The sequence below is a fragment of the Pristis pectinata genome, chromosome 9 (genome assembly GCF_009764475.1).
Source record: "Pristis pectinata isolate sPriPec2 chromosome 9, sPriPec2.1.pri, whole genome shotgun sequence".
Classification (NCBI taxonomy): Eukaryota; Metazoa; Chordata; class Chondrichthyes; order Rhinopristiformes; family Pristidae; genus Pristis; species Pristis pectinata.
The window spans coordinates 2,672,484-2,696,988 of NC_067413.1; the positions used below are offsets into that span (position 1 = coordinate 2,672,484).

The 24,505-nt window shown below is 46.1% G+C and overlaps 1 protein-coding gene across 1 annotated transcript in view; it reads left to right on the forward strand.

The window, feature by feature from the left end:
* The window catches only part of LOC127574426 (laminin subunit alpha-3-like), a 304,580-nt gene that overhangs the window by 258,022 nt on the left and 22,053 nt on the right, over positions 1-24,505 (forward strand). Inside the window, 12 exon segments of the mRNA XM_052023432.1 lie at positions 119-235; positions 881-928; positions 2,757-2,891; positions 6,775-6,965; positions 7,070-7,206; positions 11,161-11,314; positions 11,317-11,325; positions 13,951-14,084; positions 17,107-17,263; positions 20,600-20,719; positions 22,016-22,164; positions 22,754-22,877. Of these exon segments, the coding sequence (XP_051879392.1) occupies positions 119-235; positions 881-928; positions 2,757-2,891; positions 6,775-6,965; positions 7,070-7,206; positions 11,161-11,314; positions 11,317-11,325; positions 13,951-14,084; positions 17,107-17,263; positions 20,600-20,719; positions 22,016-22,164; positions 22,754-22,877 (1,475 nt within the window).

The following is a 24,505-nucleotide window of genomic DNA, read 5'->3' on the forward strand; positions in this document are numbered from 1 at the left end:
CAGCTGTGGCCTTGGCAGAGGTGTGTAAGGTTTGAGCTCAGCCTCTCTGCGTCTGTGCTCTAAACCCCAAATACCTGCTCGCATATGACGTTGCTTGTCTTGTCTTGTCTTTTTACAGATGTAATCCCGAAACTCCAAGATGTGAAAGAACGCCTCAAGGATGGGACTGAGAAGAAAAACCAACTGAAGACAGATCTTGCAATTCTTCAGCGGAAGATGAAGCAAATAAACAGAGGTAGAGCAGTCAACTCTGGAACCTGTCCGATGAAACCATAGCAAACCCCGACCTCAACTCCTTCCACCCAATCTTGCTCCCATTACCTACAACCCAATAAAAACCTTCTCATTTTGCCTTTGATGTTACTAATTGTCCACAGGCCACTGTGCTTCTTGGAAGGAGTATTTCAGGCTTCACTTTGGGTGAGAACCCTGGTCTCAGCCCTGAGTGGCCTGGCATGAACACTTGGGTTCTGCATCCCTGCTCTGAACCAATCCCAGGACAGCAACTGGCTCTCCCCAGCTTCCCCATCAACTCCTTCAGTCATTTGAAACATCTCATGTAGTTCACTCCTTCTACACTTGGGGGAGGCGTCAAACATAGAACCTAGAACAGTCCAGCGCTGGACAGGCCATTTGGCCCACAATGTTGTGCCAGTCTTGATGCTGATTTATATTAAACGTCCTCCTCCTGTGTATCATCCACATCCCTCCATTCCCTTCATATCCATGTGTCTGCCTAAAGGCCTCTTAAACCCCACCAGACTGCGTGATTCCACTACTACCTCTGGTAACCCACTCCAGGCACCTAAAGTTCGAGTCCTCAGTTTATTCCGTTCTAATGTTATTCAAGGAAATATTTTCAGTTTGTTTCTTTCATCAGATGATGTGGGCCAGACTTTAGACCAAGCCCAAGGCCACCGCCAGAGGAGCAAATGACATTGCAACTGGAGTGATGGAAAAGTTACAGCCAATAATCGATGATGTAGGAAACTTAAACAAGAACCACACAAAGAATTCCAAACATTACCGATTTCAACACAGTGCTTGAATGAAGCAGAAGAGTCAGGTTCGTTGAATGGCATTCATTTTGGTATTGGTTTACCATTGTCGCATGTACCGAGATACATTGAAACTCTTTTGTTGACATGCCATCCAGACAGATGATGCCTTACATAAGTACATGGAGGTAGTACAAAAGGAAGACAGAATGCAGACATATAATGTTACATTTACAGAGAAAGTGCAGTGCAGGCAGACAAAGTGCAAGAGCCACAACAAGGTAGACTGGGAGATCAACAGTTCATCTTTAGCAAATGAGAGGTTCGTTGAAGAGGTCTGACAACAAGCAGGGTAGAAGCTGTCCTTGAGCCTGGTGGTACGTGTTCTCAGGCTTTTGTACCTTCTGCCCGATGGGAGAGGGAGAAGAGAGAAGGACTGGTTTGAAGGTGATGTAACAGCGAAGGAAAGGAGAGGATGTTCTCTGGCATTTTCTAAACCACCCTGTGAGACCCACCAACACAGTCAGTGTTCACCTGTTCTGACAAAAGACTCCCAGACCTGAAAACATTAACTGCTTCTCATTCCACAGATGCTGAGTTTTTTCCAGCACTTTCTGGTTTTAGTTCATATTCCCAGAATCTATAGGTTTTTTTTTGAATTGCCAACTTTCAATTTCTTTCTGAAGCAAGTCTGTCAGTTACAAGAGCAAGGAAAATCGAGGTGAACCTGTAGGAAGCACTGGTTCAAATCATGAAAGATACAGCGTAGATCGAGAAACTGCACCTTCTGATGGAGCATCAAGAACCAGGGACAGGAAATGAAGGTAGTCGGCAGAAGAACCAAAATGTGGGCTCTTCAGGGAATGTATCCTCGGTTTTATGAATGTAGTTTTCACTATAAAGAATGGGGCAGATATAACATTGCAAAGAGAAGCCGTGTTCTCTGATCAGGAGAATTAGAACAAGATAACTTAAATAGCAAAATGGAGGAGAAATCTTTGACATACTGAGTTGCCACCTGAAAGGGCCGTGGAAGCGGTTTTGGCCGAAAGTTTCCAAAGCATTGGGCGGCGCAGGGGTGCACAGCAGGTAGTGCTGCTGCCTCACAGCTCCAGTGATTCTGACCTCCTTGCGCTGTTCCTGCGTGGAGTTTGCACGTTCTCCCCGTGACCCGGTGGGTTTCCCCCGGGCGCTCCGGTTTCCTCCCACGTCCCAAGACGTGCGGGTCGGTGGGTTAATTGGCTGCTGTAAATGCCCCCTCTATGTGTGTGGGTGAAGGGGTAGAATGTGGGGGAGTTGATGGGAACGTGGGGAGAGTAGTTACAGGGAAAGGCTGGGAGATAGGAGTGATAGAAGATCAGTATGGACTTGATGGGCCACATGGCCTCCTTTTATCTTCTATGAGGTACGACGAACAGTTGAAGGTGAAAGAGAGTATGACTGCATGAAGGCCAATTGACAACTCTTTCAAGAGCCAGGACTAGACGTTATTGACTGAATGGCCTTGTATTGTGGTCCTTGATTCTGACATTGATACATAATTTTCTTGAACCGTTAATACGGCTTTGCGGTAATAGTCCTCTAAGCGTGCAGGAAATGGAAAAGTTGATGGAATGGGGGCAGAATGGGTACAATGAAAATATGGGGGAATGAGATTGCTCTGCGAGCTAAGCATAGATTCATTTGGTTGAATTGCCTCCCTCTGTGTCATTAGGAAATATGTGTATTCACTTTGAAATATTTCTTCTCCTATTGCAGTGAAAAATTTGACTGACAGCCTGCCGGGGCTGGTGCAGAAACTGAAGGACCTGAGCCAAATACAGCCTGTCAACAATATCTCCAAAAATATAAACCGTATCCGGGAGCTCATTGACCAGGCCCAGGGAGGCTGCAAATAAGGTCAGTACTTGCAGTAACATCAAAGACATTTCTGTCAAGACTACAGTCAGATATTTATTTGAAATATCTCCCTAATTGTTGATTGAAAAAAAAACAACTGTTTATGTTCAATCCGGAGAAGTGCGAGGTGGTACACCTTGGAAGGGCAAACTCCAAGGCGGAGTACAAAGTTAATGGCAGGATTCTGGGCAGGTGTAGAGGAGCAGAGGGATCTGGGGGTTCATATCCACAGATCACTGAAAAATTGCCTCACAGGTAGATAGGGTAGTAAAGAAAGCTTATGGGATGTTAGCTTTCATAAATCATGGGATTGAGTTTAAGAGCCGGGAGGTAATGATGCAGCTTTACAAAACTCTGGTTAGACCACACTTAGAGTACTGTGTCCTGTTCTGGTCGCCTCATTATAGGAAGGATGTGGAGGCGTTGGAAAGGGTGCAAAGGAGATTTACCAGGATGCTGCCTGGATTGGAGAGGATGCATTATGAGGAGAGACTAAGGGAGCTAGGGCTTTACTCTTTGGAGAGAAGGAGGATGAGAGGAGACATGATAGAGGTGTACAAAATATTAAGAGGAATAGATAGAGTGGACAGCCAGCGCCTCTTTCCCAGGGCACCAAGGCTCAATACAAGAGGCCATGGCTTTAAAGTAATGGGTGGGAAGTTCAAGGGAGATATCAGAGGGAGGTTTTTTACCCAGAGAGTGGTTGGGGCATGGAATGCGCTGCCTGGGGCGGTGGTGGAGGCAGAGACGTTGGTCAAGTTCAAGAGATTGTTAGATAAGCATATGGAGGAATTTAAAATAGAGGGATATGTGGGGGGAGGGGGTTAGATAGTCTTAGGAGAGGTTTTAAAGGTGGGCACAACATTGTGGGCCGAAGGGCCTGTTTTGTGCTGTACTGCTCTATATTCTATGTTTAATACATCTCTGGTAGCTTGGGAACAGAGGAGTGGAGTTGCAAGATACTCAGGGAACTCAGCGGGTCAGGCAGCATCTATGGAGGGAAATGGACAGTTGATATTTTGGATGAACCAGTCCTGATGAAGGGTCTCGACCCGAAATTTGTGTGTTGCTCTGGCATTTCAGGTCAAGACCCTTCACGTCGAGATGTCCTTTTTCAGAAATTCCGCTGACATCTACTGCAAACCCACTGACTCCACAGCTACCTCGACCACACCTCCTCCCACCCTGTCACTTGCAGGGACCCCATTCCCTTCCCTCAGTTCCTCTGTCTCTGCTGCGTGTGTTCTCACCATGAGTCCGTCCTTTCACTCCAGGACATCCGAGATGTCCTCATTTTCCAGCAGACTGTCCATTTCCCTCCATCGATGTTGCCTGAACCTCTGAGTTCCTCCAGCTTTTTGTGTGTTGCTCCAGATTCCAGCATCTGCCTTCTCTTGTGTCTCCATTCTGGGAACAGAGCAGGTCTCAGATCACCATCTGTTGCTCTGCTCGGTTCCAATGCATCTGACTTTTCCGTGTCCAGCTCTGTGGTCTAGTAACCCTGCCTTCCATGGTGAACGTCAAAGATCCAGGGGCTATTTCAGAGATGGACAGGGAGTTCACACAGCAGAGAAACAGGCCCTTTGGCCCAACTGGTCCATGCCGACCAAGGTGCCCCATCCAAGCTAGTCCCATTTGCCAGTGTTTAGCCCATAACCTTCTAAAACCTTTCCAATCCATGTACCTGTCCAACTGTCTTTTAAAAGTTGTTATTGTACCTGCCTCAACCACTTCCTCTGACAGCTCATTCCACATACAGACGATCCTTTGTGTAAAAATGTTGCCTCTCGTTCCTATTAAATCTTTCCCCTCCCAGTTTTCATTTTGTTCCTGTTCTCCCGATGCCTTGACTAAATCTATCCCCTTCGACTGTTACCCCCACCTCCCCACACTCTGATCATCTTCCCTCAGAAATACATTACCTGGTTCAGCACAGACAGAGGTGCTGTCTATGTGGAGTTTGCACATTCTCCCTGTGTCCGCTTGGGTTTCCTCTCACATCCAAAAGCGTGCGGGTTAATTGGATGCTGTAAATCGTCCCTGGTGAATTACCCATGGCCAAAGAAGTGGATTAGCACTTCTACTTCCTCAGGAGGCTAAAGAACTTTGGCATGTCCCCTTGACCCTCACCAACTTTTATCGATGTACCATAGAAAGCATCCTATCTGGGTGCATCATGGCTTGGTACGGCAAGAGAGACAGAGAGAGAGACAGAGACAGAGAGAGACAGACTCATAGAGAGAGACAGAGAGAGGGAGAGAGAAAGAGACAGACAGACGGAGACAGAGAGAGAGGGAGAGAGAGACAGAGAGAGACAGACTGACAGAGAGAGGGAGACAGAGAGAGGGAAATACAGGAGGTGAGGACTACCCAGGGGAATGTGAGGTGCTGTTCCTCCAGTTTGCGTTGGGCCTCACGCTGGCAGTGGAGGAGGCCGAGGACGGACAGCTCGGGGTGGGAATGCGAAGGGGAGTGGAAACAGCATGGAGCTGGGAGCTCGGGATGGCCACTGCATGCGGAGCGTGGGTGCTCTGTGAAACGGTCGCCCCGTCTGTGCTTGGTCTCACCGACGTAGAGGAGGCCACCTCGGGAGCACCGAGTACAATGGAATGAACTGAGGGATAAAGGTTAGGGCAGGAGGGTGGTGATGTGAGAGGTCAGCTATGATCTGCTCAACTATGGAGCGGCTGTGAGTGAACCTACTCCTGTTCCTTATGGATGTAATCACTGCTGTTTGTCAGAGTCACAGAGCAATAGAGCACGGATACAGGCCCTTTGGCCCAACCAGTCCATGCTGACCACGGTGCCCACCCAGTTAGTCCCAATTTCCTGTGTTCAGCCCATAACCCTCCAAGCCCCGCCCCTCCATGTACCTATCCAAGTGCTTCTTAAATGATTGTACCTGCCTCACCCACTTCCTCTGGCAGCTCGTTCCATATACTCACCACCCTCTGCGTGAAAAGGTTGCCCCTCAGGTCCCTTTTAAATCTTTCCTCTCTCACCCTAAGCCCATGCCCCCTAGTTTTGGACTCCCCTACCCTGGGGAAAAGACTGTTACCGTCCACCTTATCTGTGCCTTTCATAATTTTAAACGTTTCTATAAGGATGTTCCTCGTTCTCGTAAATCTATTCTGCACTCTCTCCAGTTTGATCTTGGGTTTCCTTTAACAGAGCAACCAAAACTGTGCACAGTGCAGCCTCACCAACGACTTGTACAACTGCAACATAAAATGTTTGTGGCATCCTCCTGTGCACTGATTGCCTGCTGCAATTCACACATATCATTGGTGACTACACTTCAAAAATACGTCCTGGCCAGGCTTTCAATGTTGCCAGGATTCGAGGGCCTGAGTTATAGGGAGAGGTTGGGCAAGCGAGGACGGAGTGTAGGAGATTGAAGAGCCACCTTATGACATACACCTTTATGTGTATAAGATCATGAGGGTCATATAGAGGGTGAACGCACCCAGTCTTTTTCCCAGGCAACGGGAACCAAAAACTAGGGAGCAGAGGTTTAAGGTGAGGGGAGGAAGATTTAAAAGGGACCTGAGGGGCAACTTCTTCACCCAGAGGGTGGTCAGGATATAGAACAAGCTGTCAGAGGAAGTGGTTGAGGTAGGTTCAACAACAACATTTAAAAGACACTTGGACGGGTACATGGACAGGAAAGGTTTAGGGGGATACGGGCCAAACGCCAGCAAATGGGACGAGCTTAGATGGGCATCTTGGTCGGCATGGACCAGTTGGGCTGAAGGGCCTGTTTCCGTGCTGTGTGAGTCTGTGACTCTGTGTCCCGAAACCCTGCCCAATGGCAAAAACAAAAGTCTTTTTGTTACCAAGCAATTTGCTGAAACTTTTTCTCTCTCTTGTTGTAGATAAACGTGGGCAATGAAATTCACTGGTGAATCTGGAGTTGAAGTCAGACTTCCCACTAACCTGGATCACTTAAAGGCTTACACATCCCTGCTCTTGTATCTGAAACGGCCAGAGATTTCACGAGGGGACAACAGGAGACGGAAGCGACAAGAATCCCAGAACATGTTTGTTTTATACCTGGGACACAAGAATGTGAGTATTCTTCTCGGTGGAATAGACAAGGGCAAGGTACAAGGTCACAAGAAAAAAAATGACTGAACGTGCTATCTTACAAATTCTTTCTCTTTGAACCCCAGATTTCGAAGGATTACATGGGGATGGTGCTGGAGGACGGCAAACTGGTTACCATCTATAAACTGGGAAGTGAAGAGAGCAGAATATCAAATGAGCGAGTAGTCAGCACAAAAACCTTTGACCACATCAAATTTGAGAGGTAATTCAATCCCTTGACTCACTGTAAGTTTTTGTAGCGTTTGCTGTAAATCTTTGCAAACTGTGTGAATGTACTGGGGTTGAGTGCATGAGTGAGTTTATGCTGAAAAAAATTAAAAGAAAATTAACACAAAGCAAAAGAAGGCAGTCAGCCGCTTGAGATTGTGATGCTATCTGGAATCATGGCTACTCTCCATCATTATAGAGTAACAGAGCAATACAGCTCAGCTACAGGCCCTTCAGCCCAACCAGTCCATGCCGACCACGGTGCCCACCCAGCTAGTCCCAATTTCCTGTGTTCGGCCCATATCCCTCCAAGCCCCGCCCCTCCATGTACCTATCCAAGTGCTTCTTAAATGACGCTATCGTACCTGCCTCACCCACTTCCTCTGGCAGCTCGTTCCATATACTCACCACCCTCTGCGTGAAAAAGTTGCCACTCAGGCCCCTCTTAAATCTTTCCCCTCTCACCCTAAACCTCTGCCCCCTAGTTTTGGACTCCCCTACCCTGGGGAAAAGACTGTTACCATCCACCTTATCTCTGCCTCTCATAATTTTAGACACTTGCCTCGGTTACCCCAACCCAATAGAACTCATTTTCAAGCAGGGGATTTAGACAGAGACATGAATAGAGGAATACGGACCATGTGCAGGCAGATGCGCAAGTTAAATTGGCATCACTGTTGGCACAGACATGGTGGGCCGAAGGGCCTGTTCCTGTGCTGTTCTATGTTCTAATTCCAGGTATGTCATAAAACCATTGAGTCATACAGCACAGAAACAGGCCCTTCGGCCCAACTCAACCATGCTGACCAAGATGCCTATCTAGGTTAATCCCATTTTCCTGCATTTGGCCCTTATCCCTCTAAACCTTTCCTATCGATGTACCTGTCCAAATGTCTCTTAAATATTATAATCATACCTGCCTCAACCACTTCCTCTGGCAGCTCCTTACATATACCCACCACCCTCTGTGTGAAAAAGTTGCCCCTCAGGTCCCTTTTAAATCTCTCCCCTCTCACCTTTAGTTTTTGACTTCCCTAACCTGGGAAAAAGACTGACCATCTATTAACTGTTGTGCAAGATGTTTAATCCTTTTAGGTGCAACACCTTTCTAGTCTGTCTGCGTTACATATTTGCCAACGCCAGGCTCTCCTTCCTCCAAAGAGGCACCTAATGCCCTAACGTAGGTGTAATCTTACCCCTGTACATTACATTTCCCTTGCTAACCGTCCAAAGTCTATCAGCTCTGCACCCGAGAGAAAACACATAACCCCTTGAATTCTAGTACCCATGCCTTTAAAGCCCAGACAATTTAGATCTTTTACACTCATAAGTCATTATTTAGTTGGACCTCGAAGTTTGGAAAGGGTTAGTGCCTCTTTGATGAGTAAATTTTCAAACAGACACTGAGATATCGTGAGTGAAATGCAGATTAAGGGGTACATGCACTTAAATGTTATACTTGATGTTCAATCTATGATCTGGTAGAAGAGTGCAATTTCTTCCAGAGAAGTACAAGTACAAGGTTCCCTGAAAATGGCGTTGCAGGTAGACAGGGTGATGAAGAAGGCGTTTGGCACGCTGGCCTTCATCAGTCAGGGCACTATAGAAGTTGGGATGTTATATTGCAGTTGTATAGGACATTGGTGAGGCCCCATTTGGATCATTGTGTTCACTATTGGTCGCCCTGACATAGGAAAGATGCCAGTAAGCTGGAAAGAGTGCAGAGATTTATGAGGATGTTGTCAGGACTTGAGAGACTGAGTTATGCAGGTCGAGACTTTATTCATTGGAGCGTTGGAGAATGACAGGTGATCTTACAGAGGTGTATAAAATCATGAGGAGCATAGATAGGGTGAATGCACACAGTCTTTTTCCAGGGTCGGGGAATCAAGAACTAGAGGGCATAGTTTTAAGGTGAGGGGGAGGGATTTAATAGGAACCTGAGAGGCAACTCTTTCACCCAGAGGGTGGTGAGTATATGGAACGAGCTGCCAGAGGAAGTGAGTGAGGCAGGTACATTAACAACATTTAAAAGGTATTTGGACAGGTACATGGATGGGAGAGTTTAGATGGATATGGATCAAATGCAGGCAAATGGGACTGGCTTAGATGGGAATCTTGGTCAGCATGGACCAGTTGAGCTGAAGGGTCTGTTTCCGTGCTAAATGACTCTATGACTCTTAAGTGTGAGCTGTTGCATTTGGGAGATACCACACAGCAAGGGAATAGACAATAAATGGGAGGAAGCTGAGTGGTGTGGAGGAACATGGAGATGTATGTCCACACATCCTCAAAGGTAGTAGAACAGGTCAATAAAATAGTAAAAAACACACACATACAAGATGCTTTCCTTTATTAGCCCAGGTATAGACTGTAAGAGCATGGAGGTTGTGCTGGAACTGTAAGTATTCATCCAGATACTGTATGAAGTATCTAGTTAAGCACTTGAATCACCAAGGTATAGAAGGCCACGGCCCAAGTGCTGGTAAATAGGATTAGTGTAGATGGGTCCTCGATGGTCAGCAGGGACATGATGGGCTGAAGGTCCTGTTTCTTTGCTGTGAGACTCTATGGCTCTCTAACACCAGTAATGCCACAGCTAGAGCACTGTATATGGTTCTGGTCACCACGTTACAGGAATGGTGTGGTCACACCATCGAGGATGTTGCCAGGACTAGAAAACTGTAGCTGTGAGGAGAGACTGGTTGCTTTCCCTTTGGAAAAGACAAGGCTGAAGGAAGACTTAATTGAAGTGTCTAAAATTGTCAGGGGCTGAGACAGGGTCAATAGGGAAGATCTATTTCCCTCAGCAGAGGTTCACAGTAAGTGGCAGAAGGAGTAGGGGGGAGAACGTCCCATTGAATGGTGGGGTTAAAAACTCACTGCCTGAGGGATTGGGAGAGGCAGAAATGCTCCCTGCATTTACACGGTGCCTGGGTGTGTGTGTGTGGGTGAAGGAACACGGCCTTCAGGGTGACAATCCACTGCTGGAGGGGAGAGTCGGCATGGGTGCTCATTTTCAGAATGGTCTCCTATGTTGTAAATCTACTGGGATTTTCACTATTTCGTGGTTCAATCTGACCAAAAGTAGCCCTGTTTCTGGGCCTGTACTTGATGGAGTTCAGAAGGATGAGGCGGGATCTCATTAAAACCTACCAGATACTGAAAGGCCCGGATAGAGCGGATGTGGAGAAGATGTTTCCATCAGTGGGAGAGTCCAGGATCTGAGGGCACAGCCTCAGAATAAAGGGATGTCCCTTTAGAACTGAGATGAGGAGGAATTTCTTTAGCCAGAGGGTGGTGAATCTGTGGAATTTGTTGCCACAGAGGGCTGTGGAGGCCAAGTCATTGGGTGTGTTTAAGGCAGAGATTGATAGGTTCTTGATTGGTATTGGTATTGGAATTGGTTTATTATTGTCACTTGTACCGAGGTACAGTGAAAAACTTGTCTTGCAAACTGATCGTACAGGTCAATTCATTACACAGTGCAGTTACATTGAGTTAGTACACAGTGCATCGAGGTAGTACAGGTAAAAGCAATAACAGAATACAGATTAAAGTGTCACAGCTACAGAGGAAGTGCAGTGCAGGTAGACAACACGGTGCAAGGTCACAACAAGGTAGATTGTGAGGTCAGAGTTCATCTCATTGTATAAGGGAACCGTTCAATAGTCTTATCACAGTGGGGTAGAAGCTGATTGGGAAGGGGGTTAAGGGTTACGGGGAGAAGGCAGGAGAATGGGGTTGAAAAAATCAGCCGTGACCGAATGGCCTAATTCTGCTCCTATGTCTATTGATCTTCTGGTGGCATTACTTTAGATCACAACCACCTCAAAACCTCCCCAAAGACTGGCAGCTTCCACATAAAGCCCATGGGACAGACTCTGCAGAAGTTTGCTAATTCCTCACACAAAAGGTCCCAGATTTCATGTGAACCCTTCTGTTCCAGGATCATGCAGTACGGCTCCTTAAATTACAGTCTGGTCAGCCTCTCAGGCGGCAGCTCATCGATAGCCAGACCCACTTCACAAAGGACAATGGAAATGACCTGTTGCTTAACCTTGATCCAAAGGATGCTGTCTTCTACGTTGGAGGATTTCCCCAAACCTTTACGGTAAGGATCAATCATTCCCGTCTCGTAATTAAGGATTCTGTTACTTTATCATTTGGAACATTAGGACATTTGATATTTCTTTATTAGTCACATGTACATCCAAACACACAGTGAAACGCATCTTTTGCATAGAGTGTTCTGGGGGCAGCCCGCAAGTGTCGCCACGCTTCCGGCACCGGCATAGCATGCCCACAACTTCCCAACCTGTACGTCTTTGGAATGTGGGAGGAAACCGGAGCACCCGGAGGAAACCCACGCAGACACGGGGAGAACGTACAAACTCCTTACAGACAGCGGCCAGAATTGAACCCGTGTCGCTGGCGCTGTAATAGCGTTACGCTAACTGCTACACTACCGTGCCGCCATTAAACCACAACGTAACATAGAACACAGTACAGCGCAGGAACAGGCTCTTCGGCCCACAGTGTCCGTGCTGGCCACAATGCCAACTAAACCACAAATCTGAATCAGAATTGGATTTATTATCACTGACATATTGACGTGAAATTTGTTGTTTTGCAGCATAGTACAGTGCAAACACATAATTACTCTAAGTTACAAAAATAAGTAACTAGTGCAAACAAAAGGAATAACAAGGTAGTGTTCATGGGTTCATGGACCGTTCAGAGATTCCGTATCCCTCCATTCCCTGCCTGTTCATGTGTCTGTCTAAATGCCTCTTAAACATCTCTATCGTATCTGCCTCCACCACCACACCTGGCAGCGCGTCCCAGGCACTCACCACTCTCTGTCTAAAAACTTGTCCCGCACATCTCCTTTAAACTTTCCCCTTTCACTTTAAACCTATGCCCCCCTTATATTTGACATTTCCACCCTGGGAAAAAGACTCTGTCTACTCTCTCTATGTCTCTCATAAAATATAGAACATAGAACACTACAGCACAGTACAGGCCCTTCGGCCACACAACGTTGTGCCAACATTTTATCCTGCTCTAAGATCTATCTACCCTTCCCTCCCACATAGCCCTCCATTTCTCTATCATTCATGTGTCTATCTAAGAGTCTCAAATGTCCCTAATGTATCTGCCCCCACAACCTCTGCCGGCAGTGCATTCCACACACCCACCACTCTCTGTGTAAAAAACTTACCTCTGACGTCCCCCTTATACCTTCCTCCAATCACCTTAAAATTATGTCCCCTCATGTTAGCCATTGTCACCCTGTGAAAAAGTCTCTGACTGTCCACTCGATCTATGCCTCTTATCATCTTGTACACCTCTATCAAGTCATCTCTCATTCTCCTTCTCTCCAAAGAGAAAAGCCCTAGCTCGCTCAACCGATCCTCATAACTTTATACCTCTTTCAGGTCTCCCCTCAGCCTCCACCGTTAAATTCATTTAATCAGCTGGAGTGTTCTTAAGAAGGTTTGTCATGGGTAATGAGAGTACTGGATAGGAGTAAAACCTCTTTCTTCAGGGAGGAAATCTGCTGTTCTTACCCTCAATGTGTCTCCAGACAATGTGACACCAATGTGGATGGCTTTTTAAATGCCTTCTGCAAAGTTCAGCAAGTCAAGGTAGTTAGGGATGGGATAAATACTGGCCTCACCAGCAATACCAACTTCCTCAAAAGTAAATGAATGAATTAATAGCTTTTATAAAGAAGAGAGCTCCAGGTTTTCAGAGCCTCAGATTAGGGGCAGCACAGTGACTCAGCTGGTGGAGTCACTGACTCACAGAGGCCCAGCTTCAATCCCGACCTCGGCTGCTGTCTGTGCGGAGTTTGCACGTTCTCCCTGTGACCGCGTGGGTTTCCCCTGGGTGCTCCGGTTTCCTCCCTCGTCCCAAAGATCGCGCAGGCTGGTAGATTAACTGGCTGCTGTAAATTGCCCCCAGTGTGTAGCTTAGTGGTAGAATGTGGGGGGAGTGGGAGGAACGTAGGGAGAATAAAATGGGATCGGTGTAAGTTGGTAGTTGACAGCAGGGAATTGGTGGGCCGAAGGGCCTGTTTCTGTGCTTCGGGACTTTATTTCTGCTGCTTTTGGTGTGCCTAAACTTCCTGATGTCTCAGGAAAGCAGGCAACATAATCAAAGACCCCTCCCACCCCAGACATTCTCTCTCCTCCCCCCTCCCATCGTAGAGAAGATACAAAACCCTGAGAGCACGAACCACCAGGCTCAAGGACAGCTTCTACCCCACTGTTATCAGACTCTTGAACGGACCTCTTGTATGATAAAGTTGAACTCTTGATCTCACAATCTACCACATTGTGGCCCTTGCACCTTATTGTCTACCTGCACTGCACTTTCTCTGTAGCTGTGACACTATATTCTACATTCTCTTTTCCTTTGTACTACCTCGATGTACTTATGTATGGAATGAGCTGTCTGGGTGGCACGCAAAAAAAAAGCTTTTCACTATTTCTTGGTACAAGTGACCATAATAAACCAATCCAACCTTGAAGGAGTCTCCCGCCTTGAACGCCCTGGTTCGGTTAATGCTCTGTTTGTTCTGGATTCCTTCCCCACCACATTCTCCACTCCCATCCAGCAAGTTCACCAACATAACAGTGGCTCTCATCAAGTATGAACCCCAAACCTCTGCCGTACCGTTCTCTTTGGTGCACAGTCATTCTAATTGTAAACATTTTTTCTTCTCACCCAGCCTCCTAGTAAACTAAATTATCGAAAATATGAAGGTTGCATTGAACTTGGTGTTCTGAATGAGAAACTAATCAGCCTGTACAACTTTGAGGAAACGTTCAACATCAACACTACAAAAGACAGACCTTGTGAAAGGTATGTTCACCCGGTAACTCTGCTGTTTACTCCTGTGGTGGGAGTTAAAGTAGCATTCTTTCTGGAGAAATTTCTCCATTTTTGAATAGAAAGTTCTGCATTTATATAGAACTCTTCACAACCTCAGAACGTTCCAAAATGCTTTGGAGTCCCTGTTGTAATGTAGTCATTTATACACAGCAAGCTCCCATGAACAGCACTGAGATAAATGGCCAGGTAATGTATTCTATTGATGGTCTTCAAAATAATGCCTTTGATATCCATTTGAGAGGGAGTGTGAGAGACGGCACTGTTAACAGTACAACCCCTGACAGAAAATAGCAGCAGGAATCTGCCTGGGTGAGAGGATAAGAAATATAAAGAGAGGTTGGACAAGCTTGGAATGGTTTCTCTGGACTGTCGGAGGCTGAGGGGAGACCTGACAGAAGTTTATAAAATTATGAGTGGTGTAGATAGGGTAGACAGTCAGAACCTTTTTCCCAGGGTAGTCAAATACCAGAGGGCATGCATTTAAAGTGAGAGGGGTAAAGTTTAAAGGAGATGTGTGGGGCAAGTTTTTTACACAGAGAGTGGTGGGTGCATGGAACGGGCTGCCAGGGGTGGTGGGGAAGCAGACACGATAGAGGCGTTTGAGGTTTGAGGCATGAATAAGCAGGGAATGGAGGGATGTGGATCACGTGCAGGCAGAAGAGATTTAGTTTAATTTGGCATCGTGTTCGGCTCAGACATTGTGGGCCGAAGGGCCTGTTCCTGTGCTGTACTGTAGCTGGTATGACCAAGTCCTCTTAAATGGGCAAACCCCTTATTTTAAATCCTGGATTTATTTACATAAATTAATTTAAATTTGGTGTCTGCTGTGGTGTGGTTTGAACACATATCTCTAGATGCTAGTCCTGTAACCTAACCACCAACAGTTTACCTCTGAGAGTATCAGCCACAATGCTCTGTGTAAATCTCTGGAGTAGGACTCGAACCTTAAGATCCAGAGGGGAGATGGTCACCTCGAGGCTACAGTTGGCACGAGGGGATTCTTGATCAGCAGTCCCCAAACCTGTGACCCCTGTCCCCAAGAAGCACAAGGGCAGCAGGGGCAGGGGAACACCACCACCTACAGGTTCCCCTCCAAGTCACCCACCATCCTGACTTGGAAATATCTCGCTGTTCCTTCACCGTCACTGGGTCTAAGTCCTGGAGCTCCCTCCCTAACAGCACGTGGGAGCACCTTCATCAGAAGGTTGAAGAAGGCAGTTCACCCCCTTCTTCTCAAAGGGCGGTCAGGGAGGGACAATAAATGCTGGTCTTGCCAATGACACCTAGAACCCATAAATGAATAAAGAAATGTTAGAGTCATAAATAATGTAGCAGGGAAACAGGCCCTTCGGCCCAACCCGTCCATGCCAACCAGGATGCCCATCTAAGCTAGTCCCATTTGCCCGTGTTTGGCCCATATCCCTCTAAACCTTTCCTATCCATGGACCTGTCAAATGTCTTTTACATGTTATTGTACCTGCTTCAACCACTTCCTGTGACAGCTCGTTCCATGTACCCTCAGGTCCCCTTTAAATCTTTCCCCTCTCACCTTAAACCTTAAACTCCCCTACCTTGGGGAAAAGACTGTGTTCTTGGCAACCCCCAACCTGTACACTTCACCTTGTGTAACACAGTCTGGATAAACAGGCCGTGGGATTGGTATTAGTATTGGTTTATTATTGTCACTTGTACTGAGGTACAGTGAAAAACTTGTCTTGCATACCGATCGTACAGATCAATTCATTACACAGTGCAGTTACTTTGAGTTAGTACAGAGTGCATTGATGTAGTACAGGTAAAAACAATAACAGTACAGAGTAAAGTGTCACAGCTACAGAGAAAGTGCAGTGCAATAAGGTGCAAGGTCACAACAAGGTAGATTGTGAGGTCAGAGTGCATCACATCGTATAAGGGAACCGTTCAATAGTCTTATCACAGTGGGGTAGAAGCTGTCCTTGAGCCTGGTGGTACGTGCCTTCAGGCTCCTGTATCTTCTACCTGATGGAAGAGGAGAGAAGAGAGAATGTCCCGGGTGGGTGGGGTCTTTGATTATGCTGGCTGCTTCACCAAGACAACGAGAGGTAAAGAGAGTCAAAATTGTTTGTCAAAATTGGGGAGGGAAGGACACTGCTTCTTTTTAACCCTGCATATGTGTGATGGGATTGGTTTATTATTGTCGCATGTACTGAGATACAGTGAAAAGCTTTTTGTTTGCATGCCATCCAAACAGATCGTTTCATGCATAAGTACGCTGAGGAAGTAAGAAGGAAAACAGAATGCAGAATAAGTGTTTACAGCTACAGAGAAAGTGCAGTGCAGGCAGACAATAAGGTGCAAGGGTCACAACAAGGTAGATGGGGAGATCATGGAGTCATAGAGTCACAGAGCAATACAGCACAGATACAGGCCCTTCAGCCCAACCAGTCCATGCTGACCACGGTGTCTACCCAGCTAGTCCCAGTTTCCTGCGTTCGGCCCATATCCCTCCAAGCACCCCCCCCCCCCCCCCACCTCCATGTACCTATCCAAGTGCTTCTTAAATGATGTACCCGCCTCACCCACTTCCTCTGGCAGCTCGTTCCATATACTCATCACCCTCTGGGTGAAAAAGTTGCTCCCCAAGTCCCTTTCCCCTCTCACCCTAAACCCATGCCCCCTAGTTTTGGACTCCCCTACCCTGGGGAAAAGACTGTTACCGTCCATCTTATCTCTGCCTCTCATAATTTTAAACACTTCTATAAGGTCGCCCCTCATTCTCCGGCGTTCATCTTTTAGCGGATTTGAGATCTGTTCAAGAGTCGAATCGCAGTGAGATAGAAGCTGTCCTTGAGCCTGGTGGTACGTGCTGTCAAGCTTTTGTATCTTCTGCCCGATGGGAGAAGGGAGAAGAGAGAAGGACTGGGGGCCTTCATGTTTAACGACATCCACAGTTACTTCGGCTCTCTTACAGCGGGTTTTAACTGGTGGCTAACAGTTAATATTTTCTTTACAGATATAAACCAACCAAGGAACCAGGAAGTGATGGCTACTACTTTGATGGCACCGGATATGCACTTATAAACCTGACCGGTTCTGTAGCAAGATTATCAATCGAACAAACCATTCAAGCATCCACAAAAGATGCAGTGCTGTTATACTTAGAGAAACTGGTAAAACACTTTGCACTTAATCTTTCTCTCTGCTCTCACAGTGTGGACACAATAGATTCATACAGCATGGAAACTGGCCCTGTGGCCCACTGAGTTCATGCTGACCGTCGCCCACTCATTCACACTGATCCTACGCTAATTCCATTACATTCTCCCCCACACTCCCATTAACCCGCTCCAGGTTCGGACACAGGGTTCAGACACAGGGTTCAGACACAACTCCTTCAATCCCGACCTCTGGTATTGGTATTGGTTTATTATTGTCACTTGTACTGAGGTACAGTGAAAAACTTGTCTTGCATACCGATCATACAGATCAATTCATTACACAGTGCAGTTACATTGGGTTAGTACAGAGTGCATTGATGTAGTACAGGTAAAAGCAATAACAGTACAGAGTAAAGCGTCACAGCGACAGAGAAAGTGCAGTGCAATAAGGTGCAAGGTCACAACAAGGTAGATCGTGAGGTCAGAGTCCATCTCATTGTATAAGGGAACCGTTCAATAGTTTTATCACAGTGGGGTAGAAGCTGTCCTTAAGTCTGGTGGTACGTGCCCTCAGGCTCCTGTATCTTCTACCCGACGGAAGAGGAGAGAAGAGAGAATGACCCAGGTGGGTAGGGTCTTTGATTATGTTGGCTGCTTCACCAAGACAGAGAGAGGTAAAGACAGAGTCCAAGGAGGGGAGGCTGGTGTCCGTGATGCGCTGGACTGTGTCCACAACTCTCTGCAGTTTCTTGCGGTCCTGGGCAGAGCAGTTGCTGTCTGTGTGGAGTTTGCACATTCTCCCTGTGACCGTGTGGGTTTCCCCCGGGCGCTGCGATTTCCTCCCACATCCCAAAGAAGTGCAGGTTGGTGGGTTAATTGTTCACTGTGAGTTGCCCCTCGTTTGTAGGTGAAGGGTAGAATCTGGGAGGAGTTGATGAGAATGTGGGGAGAATAAAAAATGTGGATTTATGGAGGATTAGCGTAAATGGTCAACACAGACAGTGGGCCAAAGGGCCTGTTTCCTTGTTGTATCTCCCACTGTGGTCACCCTGTTGTAGGAGAGACATGGTTAAACAGGAAAGAACACAGAAAAGGTTTACGAGGACATTGCCAGGACTAGAGGGCCTGAGTTACAGGGAGAGGTTGGCCAGGCTGGGTCTTTATTCCTTGGAACGGAGAAGAATGAGGGGCGACCTTATAGAAATGTATAAAATTAGGAGAGGCACAGATAAGGTGGACGGTAACAGTCTTTTCCCCAGGGTAGGGGAGTCCAAAACCAGGGGGCATAGGTTTAGGGTGAGAGGGGAAAGATTTAAAAGGGACCTGAGGGGCAACTTTTTGACGCAGAGGGTGGTGAGTATATGGAACGAGCTGCCAGAGGAAGTGGGTGAGGCAGGTACAACAGTATCATTTAAGAAACACTTGGATAGGTACGTGGAGGGGCGGGGCTTGGAGGGATACGGGCCGAACGCAGGAAATTGGGACTAGCTGGGTGGGCACCACGGTTGGCATGGTCTGGTTGGGCCGAAGGGCCTGTATCTGTGCTGTATTGCTCTGACTCTATAACTCTATACCAAAAACCAGATGTTGGGACCTCTGGCCCATAAGAGAAGGAAACTTTGGAAACTTATAAGCTGCTGAGTTAATCTTAAGCCAAAGTGCTTCCTTACCAGTTTGAGTGTGAATATTCTGTTCTCTGTACTCCACCTGGTATAGACAACAGACTCTCCCTGTACAGTGCTGTGACCAGCTGCCTCACACCTAGAGAGCTTCTCATTCATGTTCACCAAATAACTGTCGAAAACTGTGTTTCTAAATACTGCTTTGTTCCAATATCAAAGCTGCAGGTCACAGATAAGATGCCAGATATTACTAGTTCCTGTATCCTTTGAGGAAGATCAAATAGTTTTCTTTAGAGATACTCTCTTCAAACATAAGAACATAAGAAATAGGAGCTGGAGGAGGCCATCTGGCCCGTCGAGCCTGCTCCGCCATTCAATAAGATCGTGGCTGATCTGGCCGTGGACTCAGATCCACCTTCCTGCCTTTTCCCCATAACCCTTGACTCCCCCTGTGATGCAAAAATATATCTAACTGTGTCTTAAATATATTTAATGAGGTCGCCTCTACTGCTTCCCTGGGCAGAGAATTCCAGATTCGCTGCTCTCTGGGAACAACAGTTTCTCCTCATCTCTGTCCTAAATCTACTCCACCGAATCTTGAGGCCATGTCCCCTAGTTCTAGTCTCACCTATCAGTAGAAACAACCTGCCTGCCTCTATTGTATCCATCCCTTCCATAATTTTGTATGTTTCTATAAGATCCCTTCATTCTTCTGAATTCCAGCAAGTATTGTCCCAGGCGACTCAATCTCTCCTCATAGGCTGACCCCCTCACCTCCGGAATCAACCTGGTGAACCTCCTCTGCACCACCTCCAAGTAGGGAGACCAGAACTGCACGCAGTACTCCAGGTGTGGCCTCGCCAGTACTCTGTACAGTTGCAGCATAACCTCCCTGCTCTTAAAGTCAATCCCTCTACCAATGAAGGCCAGAATTCCATTTGCCTTCTTGATAAGCAAGACCTCCTTACTGACCCATGTGATTTTGAGTGACTTTATAAACAGCTGACCTTCCTTAAAATCCCTCCCATATTTAGGAGATAATGTCCCCTCAATCTAGACCATAAGACCATAAAATATAGGAGCAGAATTAGGCCATTCAGCCCATCGAGCCTGCTCCGCCATTCAATCATGGCTGAGTGTTTTAAACCCCATTCTCCTGCCTTCTCCCGGTAACCCTTAACCACCTTACCAATCAAGAACCCATCAATCTCTGCCTTACGTACACCCATTGACGGCCTCCACAGCCCTCGGTGGCAACAAATTCCACAGATTCACCACCCTCTGGCTGAAGAAATTCCTCTTCATCTCAGTTTTAAAGGGATGTCCCTTTATTCTGAGGCTGTGCCCTCGGATCCCAGACTCTCCTGCTAATGGAAACATCCTCCCCACGTCCATTCTATCCAGGCCTTTCAGTATCCGGTAGGTTTCATTGGGTCTCCCCCTCCCCTCCCCTCCCATCCTTCTGAATTCCATCAAGAACAGGCCCAGAGACATTGAACGCTCCTCACATGTTAACCCTTTCATTCCTGGGATCATCCTTGTGAACCCCCTCTGGACCCTCACCAGGGTCAGCACATCTGTCCTTAGATAATTTATAGCAAGTTATTGTTTAATCAGCACTACATGTGCAACATCAGGATGGTCTCACTGGCTGCCTGAGCTCCTGTATAAGTACCTGCTTTTGTTAAAGGATGTGGTTTATGAGTAGATCTTTCATTGATTGCAGAATACAACCTATGCTCTGACCATTGAGGATGGAAGATTGGTCTTCAGGTACAATGTCACATCAAATATAAACAAGCCTATCATATCAACAAAAGAATTGGACCTCACCAAAGACAATGTGGTAATTAAACTTCATTGGTTTTCTTCTAAGTATGTAGAAGAGGTAGAACCACTAGATTACATTACATTTGTTATTTTATTTCTATACTATATAAGCAGTGCACAGTACTGAACATAGTACTGTACCAAAGTATATGCATTGTGTGTCACACATGGTATGGAATATTGTATATAATGAACAGTACCGAGTGTAGTATTGGATATAATATATATTCTTACATATAATAGTGAATAGAGCACACATAGTATATACTGTACCTTGGTAAATTGGTTTATTATTGTCACATGTACAGAGGTACAGTGAAAAACTTTGTTTTGCATGCCATCCATACAGATCATTTCATTACACGGTGCATTGAGGTAGTACAAGGGAAAACAATAACAGAATGCAGAATGAAGTGTTACAGTTACAGAGAAAGTGCAGTGCAGGGAGACAATAAGGTGCAAGGTCAGAACAAGGTAAATTGTGAGGTCAAGAGTCCATCCTTATCGAATCAGGGGTCCATTCAATAACAGCAGGATAGAAGCTGTCCTTGAGCCTGGTGGTACGTGCTTTCAGGCTTTTGTATCTTCTGCCCGATGGGAGGGGGGAGAAGAGAGAATGTCCCGGGTGGGTGGGGTCTTTGATTATGCTAGCTGCTTTGCCAAGGCAGCGAGAGGTAAAGACAGAGTCCAAGGAGGGGAGGCTGGTTTCCATGATGTGCTGGGCTGTGTCCACAACTCTCTGCAATTTCTTGTGATCATGGGCAGAGCAGTTGCTGTACCAAGCCGTGATACATCCGGATAGGATGCTTTCTGTGGTGCATCGGTAAAAATTGGTGAGAGTCAAAGGGACATGCCAAATTTCTTTACTGTACTGAACATGGTTTTTCTTATTGTATATATTTTAAACAGACTACAGTACTGGATGTTGTATTATACATACTATTGAACATGATAAATAGTACAAATATAGGTATGGTATTTATGGTACCAAAGAGAATGCAGTAGTTACATTTCGTTGTTTTTCTTCTATTTATAAATGTGGAATTAAATTATATTGGTTATTTTTTGGATGTTGTGTTATATCCACATATAGCAGTAAAAATTGTTATTCTATTTGATTCAGGTAGAATAAATAAAAATGAATAATTACTGATAGAAATGCAATATATATTAACTCTGTATTTAGTATATTTCTTTAAAAAAAACCTGTGGATATCCAGTAAGTGGGAACATTTATTCACATCTCAATTCATTAACTCTTTACACCCTAATCAAAATTAACAATTATTTTTCTTCTTCGATTTAATCTAAGATCAAGCTGCAAATGGTAAGGAGAAGGGACATAAAGAAGGTTGTTGTGCGAGTTGGCCACGAAAATGTTATTGATGCTGATGTCGATCTCACAGAGTTGAACTTCCCCAACTATTACCTGGGCGGAATACCAATGCATATTAAGGAAAGGTATGTCAGCTTGCTGTTTTGTTGAAAAGAAAAAGTGGAATGCAAGACAAAAATACCTCTTAGAGTCACACAGCAGGGAAACAGGCCCTTCGGCCCAATTCGTCCATGCCGACTGTGTTGCCCAGCGAGCTGGTCCCATCTGCCCGTGTTTGGCCCACAGCCCTCTAAACCTCTCCTATCCATGGACTTACCTCGATGGCTTTGAAGCGTTACTAATGTGCCCGCCTCAACCACTATTTCTGGCAGCTCATTCCAAATATGCACCACCCTTTGCATCAAGCTGCCCCTGATGTCCCTTTTAAATCTCTCGCCTCTGATATTAAACCTATGCCCTCTTGTTTTTAGCTCCCCCTCCCTGGGGGAAAGACTGTGTGCTTTCACCCTGTCTATGCCCCTCATGATCTTATACACCTCGATCAGGTCACCCCTCAATCTCCTACATTCCAGGGAATGAGCACCTGCATCTGTTAAAAATACGTACAGCTTGTTAATACCTATGTCTGACAGGGAGAGAGTTCAGCTGAAGTATAAACAGTGTCATGGGTGAAATGAGCTGTGCTGTGATTCTGCCTGATGTCTTTTGTTGCAGTTTAAACATGCCCGTGAAATCTTCACTGCGAGCCTGCGTGAAAAATCCAAAGGCAACCTATAACAAGGATCTGTCCAGGGAGTACACTGTCGGAGTCAGTAAAGGGTGCTCACAGGATCTCTTGGTGAGTTTCGAAGCTCATTTGAGCTGCTTCTCAGTATTATCATTTGTTAATCAAAGGCAGTGACTCATTTAGTTTAAAGACTCACATTTTTACAGTGCCTTTGAGAACCTACTTTCAGGACAATGCAGACACAAGAGACTGTGGCTGCCGGAATCTGGAGCAGAAAACGAGCTGCTGGAGTTGATGTTTCAGATTGAGATGCTTCATCTGTCCAGATGAAGGGTCTCAACCTGAACGTCGACTGTGCATTTCCCTCCACAGATGCTGCCTGACCCGCTGAGTTCCTCCAGCAGTTCGTTTATTGCTTCAGGACAATTAACTTTTCTGATTTCAAAGTCAAAGTCGAGTTTATTGTCAAATCCACAAGTCCATGTGTGCACGGGTGCAATGAAAAACCTACTTGCAGCAGCATCACAGGCACAGAGCATCAGATAAGTAGCATTCACAAGAATAAAAAAAATAATTTATACACAATTTTGACGAGAAAGAACACAACTAGAACAAAAAAACAAAGACCATTTTAGTGCAAAGTGATCAAAGTGGTCATAGTGTTGCTATACTGGGGTACTGATTAGGGTTGTGCAGGTTGGTTCAAGAACCAAGTGGTTGAAGCTGTTCCTGAACCTGGTGGTGTGGGACTTCAGGCTTCTGTACCTCCTGCCCGATGGGAGCTGTGAGAAGATGGCACGGCCCGGATGGTGGGGATCTTTGATGATGGATGTTGCCTTCTTGAGGCAGCACTTCCTGTAGATACTACCGATGGTGGGGAGGGATGTGCCCGTGATGTACTGGGCTGAGTCCACCACTGTCTCCAGCTTCCTACGTTCCTGTGCATTTGAATTATCAAAAGGCAGCAACTAAATTTTTCTCTGAAAGTTCCCAGATCTAACAGGATTCCAGTCACATAATCTGGTTCAGAGAAGTGTTCAAGGCTGGTACCAAGGTGCAACAGGTCTCAGAGCTCCAGTGACCCAGGCTTGATCCTCAGTGAAGGTTAAGGGTGCAGTTTGCATAGAGTCTGCATGTCCCTTACCTGGGTTTCCTCCCACAGCCCAAAGTCTTTCAGGGATCGTCTGAAATACTTATTGTCATACAGATACTCAGGGAGATTATTGGTGACAAGTATTTCAGGAGTCTGGAAAATAATAGGAATAAGATAGAGGGTAATTCACACATCTCTGCAGAGGGTCTCAGTGAGGTTGCTCCTGGACTATTGTGTACAGATTTTGTCTCCTTATCAAAGAAAGGATATATTTGCCACAGAGAGAGTTCAGCAAAGATTCCCCAGACTGGCTTCAGGGATGTCAGGTTTGCCTTACGATGAGATTGAGCAGACTCAGCCTCTATATTCTAGAGTTTAGAACAAGTGGTAATCTCATTGAACTTTACAAAATTCTTACAGGGCTCGACAGGGTAGATTCCGGGGAGGATGTTTCTCCTGGCTGAGGAGTCTAGGACCAGGGAGCATAGTCTCAGAATGAAAGGTCGTCCATTCAGGACAGAGCTGAGGAGAAATATTTTCATGCAAAGGGTGGTGAATCTTTGAAAGTCTCTACCCTGGAGGGCTGTGGAAACTCAGTGTTGAGTTTAATCAAAGCATGGATAGACTTCTGAAAATAAGGGAACCA